Source organism: Vanellus vanellus, assembly GCF_965231255.1.
Source record: "Vanellus vanellus genome assembly, contig: HAP1_SCAFFOLD_53, whole genome shotgun sequence".
In the NCBI taxonomy this organism is placed as follows: domain Eukaryota; kingdom Metazoa; phylum Chordata; class Aves; order Charadriiformes; family Charadriidae; genus Vanellus; species Vanellus vanellus.
Genome location: NW_028128477.1, coordinates 1173702 through 1187635, shown reverse-complemented (window position 1 = coordinate 1187635; position 13934 = coordinate 1173702). Strand labels below are relative to the sequence as shown.

The window sequence follows — 13934 nt, the reverse complement described above, 5'->3', positions numbered from 1 at the left end:
CTTGGACAGCCGCTCTGGGCAGTGCCAGTGAAATCAGTATTTGCAGCGTGAGCCGTGATACCCCATCCTCAAGAACAAATCCAAAGCAGTTCAGAGGAAGGGTGGTCTTTCAAAAGGCACTGTTTGAGTCCCCAGGTGGCATGGACACTGCTGATTCCCCACTCCAGAGCGGCAGAGGCTGGAGCCCTTTTGCAGGATGGATTTCTTGCCAGGAAGCCACAGCTATGGGGGTGTCTCACCTGGTTCTTACTGTCCCTTAGCTCAGCATCCATTTCCGTGTATTTCACTCTTTTCTATGTCTACTCTTTCTATATGTCGGAATGACAGAAAAGCAAACATTTCCTAAAAGTTTGTCATAATGTCCTTGCTATAGACAAGAAGCCCATCAACCCTGGAGGCAGCCAAGAACATTGCCATGAGCACCAAGAAGATCCAAGAAGCTCAAGGCCTCTTCTGAAGGGCAGCAAATTCTTGCAACTGTGATTTGAGCCTGGAAGTGGGAAGGAATTTTCGTCTGTGCTTGGAGGAGGAATAAGCGTGTTGTGGCAGTATGTCAGGGCCGAAGGCCCTTGCGCAAATCAGGGATGATGGAGACATTTCCATCTTGTGTGCATGCCTCAGGGCAGGAAATGGGGCATGCCCGCTGCTGGGGGTGTCTGTACTCAGTCATGCCTCAGGAGCTGACCTTGCTCTCTTGTGCAAGAAAGAAGAAAACAGGAGGACTGAGTTTGCCATACCTCAGTCAGCCAGTGGGAAACAAAAAAGTAATGACATTGGGAGAGGAGGGTCGGAGAGGGGGAGGCAGATTAGGAGGAGGAAAGAAGGGGGAAAGTGATGATTGCTGTGTTCAAACATTGGGAAGCCAAGACCCAGCTTGTTTGCCTTTCTTCTGAAGATGGATCTTGGTTTTTCTTTTCGGGGAAGGGGGGGGGGGGGGGGAGGTGTGTGACCCTGTCAGACTAGCTTTCACAGTTGTCCTCTGCTAGGAAGCCCAGAGAACACGAGGGCTGGCATGCATCTACTGGGATTTAGACGTGTCCACTAGCGGGGCTTGATTCAGCTGCCCACTTCTCACTGCCAATAGGGAGGTGCCCTGAGGAGTCCCAGGCATGCAAGAATGGCAGCCCTCAGCTTGGCTGGGTAACGGAAGAGGAAACAGCATGTTTAGCGTAAGTTTTCTCCCACTCCTGGGCAGGTGTGGCATTTCACAGCTCCCACCTGCAGGATCACAATCGTGTTTACTTTAAAGAAGGAAGCAAGCCAGGGAAGATTTGACACTCTTCAACACCAGACCTGTATTTCTTTAAGACACAAATTCCCCTCTCCCACTTCTCATTCCACAACCAGTCCACAGATTCTGCACTTCTAAATATATACCCGGTACACAAAATATGCACTTACGAATTGTCCATGCTTGGTCAAAGGAGACCCACAACCTGTGTCTTCCTGGTGGATCTCAACTAGTATGAGCTCTCGACGCAGGCCACAGTTTTTCTGAGTGCATTTCCTAGAGCCCCCTTGACCTCCCTGTTCCGCAGGCTGTAGAGGAGAGGATTGACCATGGGCGTGAGGATGGTGTAGAAAAAGGAGAGCACTTGATTGAGCTGCCTCAGTGAGGCTGTCCTGGGTATCATATAGACAACGACGAGGGTGCCATAGAAAACAGTGACCACCATGAGGTGAGAGGAGCAGGTGGAGAAGGCCTTCTGCCTCCCCATGGTGGTGGGGATCCTCAGGATCGCAGCTATGATGCAGATGTAGGATACCAAAGTGACTACAAACGGGACGACTACATCCAGAAAACAGATTATGAAAGTCACCAGTCTAAGCACGGTGGTGTCACTGCAAGCGAGCTCTAGCAACGGGGCAAAATCACAGAAGAAGTGATCAATTGCATTGGGACCACAGAAGTGTAACTTGGAAAATTGTCCAGTGACTATGGTAGACATCAGTAATCCTGCTAGCCAGGACCCAGCCGCCAGCTGGAGACAGAGCTTCCAGTTCATGAGGCTTGCATAGAGCAGGGGTTGACATACGGCCAAGTACCGATCATAGGACATGGTGGCCAGCAGATAGCACTCAGCACCTGCAAAACAGCCAAAGAAAAAGAACTGCGTCATGCAGCCTTGAGCAGAAATGGTTCTGTCCCTGGTTAGGAAGCTGGCCAGCAGCCTGGGCAGGATAGTGGAGGTATAGCAGATTTCTACACTGGATAAATTCCCCAGGAAGAAGTACATGGGAGTGTGAAGATGCCGATGTGCCACCACCAGCACAACAACGAGGATGTTGCCAAACATGGTCACCATGTAGATCATGAGAGAGAGGATGAAGAGAGGCACCTGAAGCTTGGGGACATTACTCAGTCCCAGCAGGAGGAACACCACTGGTGAGGTCTGGTTGTCCCATTCTTCTTTCTCCATGAGGTGCTGTAGGACCTTCTTTTCCCCATGAGGCAGGAAGGGAACCTGGGGAAGGGCATGCGTTTCTGTGCTTTTTGTGAAAATGAACTGGGAAGAAGTCACTGCCAGAGATAACATGGAGGTTTTCCCCCATTTGACTGAATTCCGACTTGGTTTAGGGGCACTATTCCTGGCGAAAGGGCAAGAAAAGGTTCTTTGAGAGGGCCAAACTGCTCTTCTTTGAAGAATCTCCTTTGATTAGAGAGGTGAGTTGCCGCATCGAGGTGCCTATTTCTGTGGAATGAAAGAAAATGTTCATTTGATCACAATTAGATTGTGATGCGTGAAGTTATTGCCAGGAGTACCCAGCATAGGTTTTAGCCAAATTTCAAGCAACAGAAAGACGGGCCAGAGAGGAAAACTCCATCATGCAAAAAAAGCCTTTAGGGGAACGCATCGTGCCATAGACAGCTTCTTTCCACTGAGGAAGAATGGACACTGAAGAGGGCTAGAGGTCTCAACTCCCTGAAACATTTGCTTTCTGATGACACAATTCTGTCCCTGGACAGTCCATCTCTTTCCACTGACCAAGAGTGGCCAGGACTTACTAGCTTGGTAGCTGAAGGCACTGCAAAGGGTCTGTTAGACAGGAGACTCACAAGCAGATTTGAACTTGGGAGAGAAGGGTGGGGAAAACGGGATTCCAGAGAAGAGGTCCCTGAGGTTCTAAGCCAAATGAGGAAAAGCGACGTTGCACAAGGAGGAGGCAAAAAGGACAGGGGTGACGATCATTTGCTGGACATCTCTTCCTCCTCACCTTACATTTCTGGGTGCATTTGGGCTGCCTCCCTGCAGCAGCACAGCACCTGGACCTCAGCATTGCCACCTGAGTGCTCAGGGCTCCCTGTTCAGCACTGCAGTGAAGACACAAGAGTGTCCCGGGGGTGAGTGGGGGCTGAGGCAGAGAAGGATCCTCATGAAGCACAGGTTTCCAGTAAATGCCTGATACACACCTGGTTGCCTGCCCAGGGAACGCCTGTGGCTGAAAGAGAAAGCCTACACCACCTCTCTGGGCTTCCATAATACTCGGGTCAGACAAAACACTGTCCCTGATGATGCTCTGCCTCAAACTTCACACATTTTACAGAGAGTTGGAGATGGCCAAGGCAGGCACCTGGTGAGCCCAGAGAGTTCCTGGGACGGAGGAGCCCTTTGACTCAGTGATTCAGCGCACCTACACTGGGATGCATTGTTCCAGAAGGTGCTTCCATGGGGAGGGTGCCCCAGAGTCAGTGCTCTCAGTAAATCACACCCCATGTGGATGGCTGAGAGACAGCTGTGAGAGAGCTGAGGCATTGAGGTGAAGCCCTAAGACACAAGCAAGATGGAGAAAGAGACAGAGAGAGAATAAGAGTTGAGACATTAAAGGACGTGTGTTGGCACGCTGGCCCCATACCCTCCTCTCCAACCTCTTCATGTCCATGGAGGTGTCCGAGTGCCCATCAGCTGATGCCCCGCAGCTCTGTCTCTGCACTGACAACCACGCTGCCTGTATCTGTTCAGTGGTGTCAAAGACCCAGGGAGGGTATCCAGAGGAAAGAGTGAGCTGGAAGAAGAAGACATGCAGGACAGGGCTGTACCAAGACACATGGTCCCACTTCCTAGTGGCCGCTGTGCAAAGAGCCATTGGCACATTAATGATACCCACCTCAGCAAACCCAGCACCTACCTGTAGTCCCCAGCAGGATGTCACAGCCCTTCCTCTGAGGGGAATGGAGCATGAAAGGCAAGGTCTGGGGGCTATCTCCTGCCTCGTCCCCATTCCACCCTCCCCTTTCCAATTCTGCCTGCAGACCCTGACCCATGGCTTAGTCACTGCTCTGTCCTTGCACTCACCTGTCACCATCTCCTTCTGAGAGTCTTCAGCAGCACCTGAATATCCCCTTCTCTGCAGTGCCTCCCGGGTTTATAGAAGAGGCTCCTGAAGGTTCCTGCTGCAGCTCAACTCTCTGTGTCACAGCAAGTGAGCCCTGTGCAAGTGAAGCCCCGGGGGGATAAAAGCCCTGAGCTGCCCTCCCTTGGACCTCTGTGCTCTTCGGAGGTGGGGAAACAAGCCGGGGAATGAGCCGTGATCTCTTCCAGCTCACAGAGCAGAACTATAATGAGATGCTCCTCACAGCTTCTCCTTCTAGACTCCACGAATGGTTGTTGGGGAGGGAGGAGTGATTTCCTCCAAGCTAAGGAGACTGGGAATGTGGGACAGGATAAGTCCCCAACAGGGGTGCCAGGCTCTGCCCTTTAAGGAGAGAGGAAACCCAAACCTTCCCCAGAGGTCAAGGTGCTTCACTTGCTGGGGGCTAAAGTGAGCTCAGCTGCTGATCTAGTGACAGTTAGGACTCCACCCTCCTAGAGGAATGGTGCACAGGGTTCTGCTTGGCTCCAGCTTTAGGTTAAGGGAGCTGACTTAGGTTAAGCTCTGCTGACTTGCTCCTCATGACAGGTGGACCCCTCAGGTCTCTCCTCTGAGTGCAAAGGGAGAGAAGGACCCTGAGACATCATTTAGGGTAGCAATTGCACAGAGCATTGTCTCCAGTGAAGTCAGACTTGGTGGTCAGGGCTGTGTCCCAGTAGGGTCTTGAAAATTTCAAAGAGTAGACGTTCCATAGCCTGCCTGGACAACTTGCTCCAGTGTCTGTCTGTCTGATGTTCTTCCTGTTCCAGGTCAGAATCTCCCGTTTCAGGTTATAGAATCATAGACCCTAGGATGGTTAGAGTTCGAAGGGACCTTAAAAATCATCTTGTTCCAACCCCCTGTCATGGGCACCTTCCATCAGTCCAGGTTGCTCAAAGCCCCATCCAGCCTGGCCTTGAACACCTCAAGGGATGGAACAGCCACAGCTTCTCTGGGCAACCTGTGCCAGTGTCTCACCACCCTCAGAGTGAAGAATTTCTTTTCCCATATCCAATCTAAATCTCCTCTTTTCCAGTTTGAAGCCATTCCCCCTCGTCCTATCACTACATGCCCTTGTAAAAAGTCCCTCTCCAGCTTTCTTGTAGGCCCCCTTTAAGTACTGGAAGGCCACTGTAAGGTCTCCCTGGAGCCTTCTCTTCTGCAGACTGAAGAACCCCAACTCTCTCAACCTTTCTTCATAAGAGAGGTCTCCATCCACCTGCATCATAAGAATGGAACCACCTAGTTACCAAGGCTAATGGTTTCTTCACAAGCAGAGTCCTTTTGTAACTGTAAGGTTGCAGCCATTCCTGGTGGGGGTCTCTGCAGATCCATCTCTGATCACACATGAAGCCTTGCTCCAGATGTGCCCCAGCTGTTGGTCGCTCTTGATGTGTGTGAGGCCAGAGCGGGGGGACGAGGGGCCCATGAGCAGCCTTCCCTGAGCAGATCCCACCACCCTTCAGGCACATTAACTGAAGGGGGGTTTAGCAGGTGGGTGAGACAAGACAATCTCCACAGACCACCTCCAAAACCCTACCGGTGTGATCCTGGGATTCTGTGAGTGATCTGGTTTGAGCCAGTGCACCTGAAGGAATTTTTTCCTGGATGATATTTACGTTCACTCTTGGCTCTAGTTAAGGTCTGACCCACGCTTTGACTCCAGATGAGATTTTCTGTCAAAAACAAGAGCATTTTTCCTTTCCCACTTGGGTTCTGATAGTGACTCCCAAACACCTTGGCCCCCTTTTTCTTCCACAAGACAACTTGCTTACAGACACCGCTCCCCTGACTGAAGGGAGCTGAGGGTCCTCACTGGTGCCTACCTGATGCTGGTGGCGGCTGAAGAACCGTGTCCTGATCAAGCTGTGCAGGTACAGTCTGGAGAGCCAGGACCGGCAAGGACTCAAAGCCCATTTTGCCAATTTGTACCATGCTGTTCCTCCATGAGTTCCTCAGCTCTTGCAACGTTGAGGTCTATGGTCAGCAGGGCCCTGTGAGCCTTGTGCAGAGGGCAGGAGAGAGCCAGTCAGCCTTCTCCAGCCCATGAGTCTCTCTAGGAGAAGACCCAGGTCTGCCTTAGGCACTGGTTCTATCCAGCTGCTGGACCCTGGTCTTCATGGTCTCCTCATTGCCTGCACCCGGGCATTGGAGTCCAGGATGTTGGCAGCCCTGCTCCAGTTGCTGGAAGACAGACCTCGTATCCTCCTCACCGGTGATTCCAGCTTGAAGTTCACTGCCATTCACACATGCCCACTAAGAACAGAGGATGCGCCCGCACAGAAGGTAGTTGGAAATCGGCTCCAATGAGAACACGGGACACAGGCTACTGCAGGGCTCCATCAGAGAAGCCTGCTGACTAGAAACCTGTTTCCACTCACACGGTCCCTTTTTCCCCCTTTGCTCTGTTTTCCTATTTTGTTGCCAAACCACTTTCCTGCTGGTTCTGTTTTCCTTTACACTCAAAAGGAGTTTTCCAGGGCTACACACAACAGGGACTTATCCGAGAGTGCCGATTTCAGTACGTATATAGCAACACACGGATTATGGTGCTGTAGGCATCCTAGTCAAGGGAAGGCTTAAAGGGAAATTGCAAGGAGACTTTTGCAATGGCTGCGTGGGTCTGTAGAAGAGATGCTTCTGAAATGATCATAGAATTATAGAGTGATTGAGGTTGGAAAAAGCCTTTAAGATCATCGAGTCCAACTGTGAACCTAACACTGCCAAGTCCAGCAGTTAATTTTGAAGGTGACTCATTTTGGCTCATTTTGGAGCTGGTTAATTTTGAAGGGGGTGACTCAACTCAATCCTTTGGTTCCATGTCAATCCCCTCTCTCAGACCAGTGTCTCCTCTTGTCGATGTAGATGATGAGTTGGGAGGGTCCCTGGACCACCCAGGGGATTAATGACTGAAGAGCTCTGGCTGCACACTTGCACAGGCTTGATGCCCAGCTACACCACCATGAGAAATGTAACAGAATTCATACAGCTTTTGCCAGAAATATCAGTTCCTAGCTGGCAGTCCAGAATACCCATGCAAGCCAGCAAGGCTGGAGAGGCATTTCCTGAGTCTGAAGACAAGTGGGCTGGATCAATATTTGTTTCATGCCACTGGGTAAAAACACAGAGAAAAGCAGAATCCTTACAGAGGGCAGTTCTGGTGTCCCATTTCAAGAAGGAAGAGGAAGCCCAAGAAAAGGGAAGGAAGGGTCAAAAACACAACATGGTATTAGTTACCCTTGTCATGCGTTCAACTGACTGGGTACAGAAATGGATCCTCACAACCATACCACATCTTTCCTGAAGACCTTTCCAGTCATTCCAGAGTGGAAAGTCCTCCTTTTCACACTGCTGCTGGTGATTTATCTGCTCACTGTCACGGGGAATGCAGTCACCATTGCCGTCATTTGACTCTGCCGCTATACCACACCCCCATGGATCCCTTCCTCAGCATCTTGTCCTTCTTGGCCATTTAATTCACTTTGGTCATTCCCCTAACATGTTTGGCAGTCTCTGTGGCTGCTTACAAGTCACAGACCTTCTCCTCTGTCTTCCTGGGCCCAGCTGAGTTTAACCTATGTGCTGGGATGTGTTTCCTTTGCTGCAGCGCCATTTGCAACCCCTCATACTATTCTGTCCTTACGAACTCCTGGTTGTGCTCCATGCTTATCTTTAGCTGCTGGGCAATGACAACTCTATCCATGCTCAGCCCACCAACTTGTATGCCATCGGACCCTCTGTGCCCAGTGTAGAGACTGCTTCTTCTGCGGCATTGTCCCTTTGCCGGGAGCAGCCCGCGTGGGCTCCAGCTACTATGAAACATGAGCGTTGCTCTCTCCTCTTATTTTCAGATAATTTAGGTGTCACCCAACAGAGTAAGAACACACAACCCTTTGGGTGTTTGAACTGACCCAGAAAATGGAAACTGGGACTGTGACCTCTGTTGCACTGACTCACTATGCTCATCCTGCTGTAGGTGACTGAGCCTGAGCCGCATCCAGCCAGTGGTTTAACCTCAGAAAGTTTTCCAGGCAAGAGCCAGTGCAGAAATTCCCCTGTGCCAGACTAGAGGCAAAGAACAAGCCGGGCGATTGGGTTCTAAGACAAGCCTGAGCCCTAAGCTCAAATGTCCATGCAAGCATGGGGCACCGCCCTATACTGAACTTCCCATTTTACTCCTTGGGTGAGTGCTACCCATTCTGCCCTGGACAGAGCCTGCGGGGACAACACAGGCTGTGGAGAAGCTTTGCATCCCTGCTTCAAACCCACCGTCTCCTCCCCTCCCTCTCCTCCCCTTCCATTTTGAATCATCCTAATTTGGGGGGGTCATCTGCTCTGCTTCTTTCTATGTCTAAAAGCAAATGCAAAGATGAAGGGAAAAACATCAGTCTTTATTGCATGTATTTTTTCTTGTGCTTCCTTCTGTTAGATGTGTATTTTGATGTAAAAAACAACAGTAAGTTAATGAGTCAGAGATTTGAGACTTGAATAATGAGTTTCATGTACTTCGTTGCAGGTGCCTATGAGAACTTGTTTCCCCAAGGCTCCCTCTACAGTCAATGGAGACACAAGAAAATGGTAGAGGTTGGGTCCTCCCAACCCATAACTGGCATGCCAAAGAAAGATTACAAATCTCTTCCAGACACTCTTCTCTTGCCCTGCATTTAGGTCAGGACATTTGGTAGTAATAGCAATGAGCCGCTGTTTGGAAAGCACTGCATTTCGGCACAGACAAATGTCAGAGGAGACCGTGTGACAGAGTGTGTGGAACCATGGTAAATTTCAATCATTATTTAGAATACGGAAGAAGACAAGTTCTATGTGGTCCCTATTCCACCCACTCCCCCTTTCCTGAAGAAAGCAAGAAGAGAACAAGAATCTGTGGAGGAGAGCAGGGGATTACAAAAGAGGTGCTTGATATTACTTGGTTTGAAATCAACAAATCCTCAGGGATTCCTAGCCCAAAAAGGCAAGTACTGAAAAGTACAAAAAAGAGCTTTCAACATACACATTTGATTTGATTTGATTTGATTTGATTTGATTTGATTTGATTTGATTTGATTTGATTTGATGGTTTAGCATTTGTGCAATAGAAGAGATGAGTTTGGCACATAGGTATGACAGATGTTTGCAATAGGTCTGAGTGAATTTGGAATTTCCCAGGAATGGGCTGAAATGGCTAAAAGCCTCTTTAAAATCTTCTGTTCTGCAGAAAGAACCCTTTGTGAGTGTTTGAAAAAGGTAGAAAGAAGATGACAAATACTCTGGGGACTCTAACTGAAATGTAAAACATAAAAGCCAGGGTGTGAGAAATGCTTGAAGGACTATCTCTGTGTTCTATAGGAAGACTGCAGGAAAGCAAAGGCGTAGAAGAGGAAGGATAGACCTTGTCATCCAGACCATGAAATTATCACACTTGGCTTTGTGCCGTGTTCCTGTCTCGGCAGGATGAACTGAAATTCAGCATGGGACCAGAAAATGAAACTGCAGTTACTGAGTTCATCCTCGAGGGTTTCTCGGGGCTTGATCAAAGACTACAGCTATTTCTCTCTCTGGTCCTTCTGCTCATATACCTGACAACAGTGATGGGGAACACAACCATCATTTTCCTCGTGTGTGTGGATCACCGCCTGCAAACCCCCATGTACTTTTTCATCAGCAACCTGTCCTTCCTGGAAATCTGGTTTACGTCCTCCACGAGCATCAAATTGTTTGTGATCCTGGGTTCTGGTAGGAGAACAATCTCACTAAGCAGCTGCTTTGCCCAATCCTATTTCTATTTTGCCCTGGGCTGTACAGAGTTTGTTCTACTTGTTGTCATGTCCTTTGACCGCTATGTTGCCATCTGCCAGCCTTTGCGTTACACTGCCATCATGAAGCCTCAGCTCTGCGTCCACCTGGTTCTTGCTGCTTGGGTCATGGGCATCACACTCTTGACTTACCGTCCGGTCCTCCTCTACAAGCTGACTTTCTGTGGCTCAAACAAGATCCATCATTTTTTTTGTGACAACTCCCCCTTATTCAAATTGTCCTGCTCTGACACCAGCCTGATTTGGAAAATAGACTCGGTTTTATTATCGTTTGTTGTTCTCAGTTCCTTATGTTTAACTCTGACATTTTACATAGGCATCCTTCCCTGTATTCTACACCTCCCAGCAGCCTCCGGCAGGAAGAAGGCCTTTGCTACATGTTCTTCTCATCTCACCACCTTGGCCATTGTATACGGGAGCTGCATTGCTCTCTATGTGCATCCTTCAGGAGATGTTTCCTTGGAGGCAAACAGAATGGTAGCTTTGCTGAACACTGTCCTGTACCCATTCTTAAATCCATTCATCTACAGTCTTAGAAACAAGGCTGTGATACTGGCCCTGAATGAAGCCATTGCCCGTGCAACACGATAGCTTTTCCCTCAATCATGATGCCTTTCTGGACAGCAACTCCAATGATCTGCTCTCCTATGTTAAATAATACCAATGAATATGCATATAACCTCCAAACGCAGATGTCTCAGGAGATTTATGTTCTCATTGGATTGTTTTAGGTTGAGTGATAAGAAGCTCATCTGCAACTGAAGAAGGCACAAGCAATGTCAGGGGTGTAAACCCATCAAGATGAATCACAGAGAGCAGCTCTCTGGATCACCATTTGGACTACGGGGATTGTTGCCTAGGGCTGTAGGACACATTATGGGTACGCTCCTTTTGATGCAGCCCAGGATGTGGTTGGCTTTCTGGGCCAGTAGTTCCCTGAGCTGCACTTTTGGCCTCCTTCAAAGTTGGGTCCAACACTTGATTGTCCTCTCTCACAAGACCTCTACAAATCCAATGACCTTTCAAAAATTACATTCCACAGAATTATAGATCTTCCCCTGTGACTTCATTGCCACTATTCTGCCTGTTAATAAAGTGGTTTTAATTTCCCTCAACTTTCAGACATGTATCACCTGTTTATATACAATGACCATTTCTAAAGTCAGCTTTTCAGATGCAGACTGTCTCGACAAAGGCCTTTTCTATTGCACTCCACTTTTCTCCTGCCCTTCCTCTTTGGTCATTCAGATTCCTGTCACCTATCCAGCTGCTGCTTTGAGCTTTAGGGAGTTACAAGTTTGCCTGTCTTTCCGTCGTCTAATTATCTCCTTTAGCCAAGTCTGTAACTACGTTTATATCTCTCTTTTTGTACCTGTCCATCTACAGCATTTCTGATAAGATCATCCCTTGTAGCAAAGCAACCGCATTAGAGGCAGCTTGTCCTGAGCATCTGGTTGCAGAGGGTGTTTTATTGTTTATCAAACTTGATCATGCTTTACTTTTCTCTGCTTGCGAAGAGGAAAACTCCTCCTGCGCCTGGGTGCAGCCAGGTCTCTGAGGAGCGCAGGAGGGAGATGGTGCAATGGAGCTGTAACACCCCGCTGCAGAGTTCAGTGGAGAAGTCTGAGGTAAGGAAAAGTGATGCAAACCCCAGTTGGCCAATGACAGGGATGGGGAGGAAGGGGAGGTGAGGAGCAAGGCTGTCCATACAGTCTCAGACCTCAGGGGACTGCTTTTCCTGGCTGCCCGGACCTCCTGAGGAGACCCTCTGCATCAATATCAACTGCTGACTGCTTCTATCGCCTCTTCTCTAACTGAACTGTTAATAAAAAAACCCTTTGAAATAAAAAAAAATTAATATTTTCTGTTAGGTTCTCTTTAAAATCTTCCTTCTAAATTACAGTATGAAACATCTCCAATTAGCTTTATTGAATACGTGAAGAATATTACAGGGAGAGAAATAGCTCGTTTGGACTTTCTGTACTTTAACGAGCCCCATGGTGTATTTGGCCCTGACTCCATTAACCGCAGACACTGAGAGGAGACTGAACAAAGTGCTCCAGAAGTCCAAGTCAGAAGCAAAGTACCTTGAAGCCTTGATTGGGCCCACTGAGGGTCGTTACTGCCAAAGCCTCCCCATGGGCTCGTTAGAGGAGATAACTGGAGGCTGTGGTTGCAGATAGGCAAAGGCACTGTGCAGGTGGCTGTAATGCTGAGGAACCCCTTGGTTGGTTTGATGCAGCAGAAAGGCCAACCCCTGACCCCCAGGCCCTGGGAAGGCAGGTCCTGCCCCTCACTGGTGACTCAGGGCTCTTCCTGGGGGTGGTGGGGTCTGAGGGTGAGCGAGGCTGAGTGTAGGAAAACCGCACACCACCTCCCGGCTTCCCCGAGCAATGGGGAAGAAGAAACCAAGTCCAGAGCCTTACCATAAAGTTGTGCCTGTGTTATGGTTTGAGAAATCCCTCACAATTTATTGTCCTTTAGACAATCACTCTGTCACCCGATGACCCTTGCCCACCCAGGAAGGGGAATCAGGCAAAAACAAGCAAACACATGGGTGGAAATGTCAACAGATTTAATAGACAAAGATTGGATAATTTACATTAATAACACTAAAGAACCAATAGGGATCCAGATACCAATACAAAATATACAAAGACTACACTCAGCCAACGATATCAGTCAGAAGCTGTGCACTCCCAGCAGTGGACAGTAAATGTGGGACACTGCGAGCGCTACGGCTTCGGGAGGAGGGGGAGGGCTGGGGGATCTGGCACTGGGGAAGAAGTTCTCAGGATGGCAGCCATCAAGGGAGAGAATGAACTTTGCAGCAAACTTTCTAATCTGTATTGAATGTGACGACGCTCATGGTATGAAATAACCGTGGTGGCAGCTTGGGTCGAGTGCTGAGGTCTCCCTCCTGAGGTCCCCGCTCCGGGCAAGCTCGAAAACGCTGAGACATCGAAACCCACACACCACAGCTGGCTATAAAGTAAATATAGTCACAAATTCAGACACTAGAGTCCTCTAAAAGTGCAGTCTCACTCAAATTACTGTTGTATTTGTCTTCTAATGTATATATACACACACACAAAAAAATATAATTCTCTAAAGTGATGAACTATTCCTTTACGAGGTCTGTTGAATTTCTGTAGTTCAAAACGAGGAGTCCCATCTATCGTAATTGTCAGCAGAACTGCTACCCTGGACTTCCGGGGGGCAGACTTGGGGCTTTTCAGGAGCCTGGTTGACAAAGTCCCCTGGGAGGCAGTCCTCCAGGGCAAAGGAGCCCAGGAAGCCTGCATGGTTTTCAAGAAGGAAGTCTTAAAGGCGCAGGAGCAGGCTGTCCCCCTGTGCCAAAAGACAAGCCGTTTGGGAAAAAGACCGGCCTGGCTGAACGGGGAGCTAGGGTTGCAACCTAAGGAGAAAAAGAGGATTTATGGCCTTTGGAAGGGCAGGCCACTCATGAGGACTACAAAGAGGTAGAGAGGCTATGTAGGGAGAAAATCAGAAGGGCCAAAGCCCAGCTAGAACTAAACCTGGTTTCTGTTGTCAAGGGCAACAAACAAAGTTTCTATAAATGTATTAGCAATAAAAAGAAGACTGAGGATAATCTCTATCCTCTAGTAGATGGGACCAGTAACATCGTGACCAAGGATGAGGAAAAGGCTGAGGTACTTAATGCCGTCTTTGCCTCAGTCTTCAGCAGTAGAACCAGTTGTTCTCTGAGTGCCCAGACCCTTGAGATGGAAGACAGGGATGGGGAGCAGAACG

The 13934-nt window shown here is 48.9% G+C and overlaps 2 protein-coding genes across 2 annotated transcripts; one reads left to right on the top strand and one right to left on the bottom strand.

The window, feature by feature from the left end:
* Positions 1 to 1460: 1460 nt before the first annotated feature.
* LOC309684370 (olfactory receptor 8A1-like) lies at positions 1461 to 2420 on the bottom strand (the record flags this gene model as incomplete). Its single annotated transcript, XM_082500294.1, has 1 exon — positions 1461 to 2420. One exon carries the CDS (start codon positions 2418 to 2420, stop codon positions 1461 to 1463), a length of 960 nt encoding a protein of 319 aa, XP_082356420.1.
* Positions 2421 to 9815: 7395 nt separating this feature from the next.
* On the top strand, positions 9816 to 10751 carry LOC309684384 (olfactory receptor 6E1-like; the record flags this gene model as incomplete). The annotated part of the gene is made up of 1 exon (XM_082500308.1): positions 9816 to 10751. The coding sequence occupies one exon, from the start codon at positions 9816 to 9818 to the stop codon at positions 10749 to 10751; it is 936 nt and encodes a 311-aa protein (XP_082356434.1).
* Positions 10752 to 13934: the final 3183 nt, after the last annotated feature.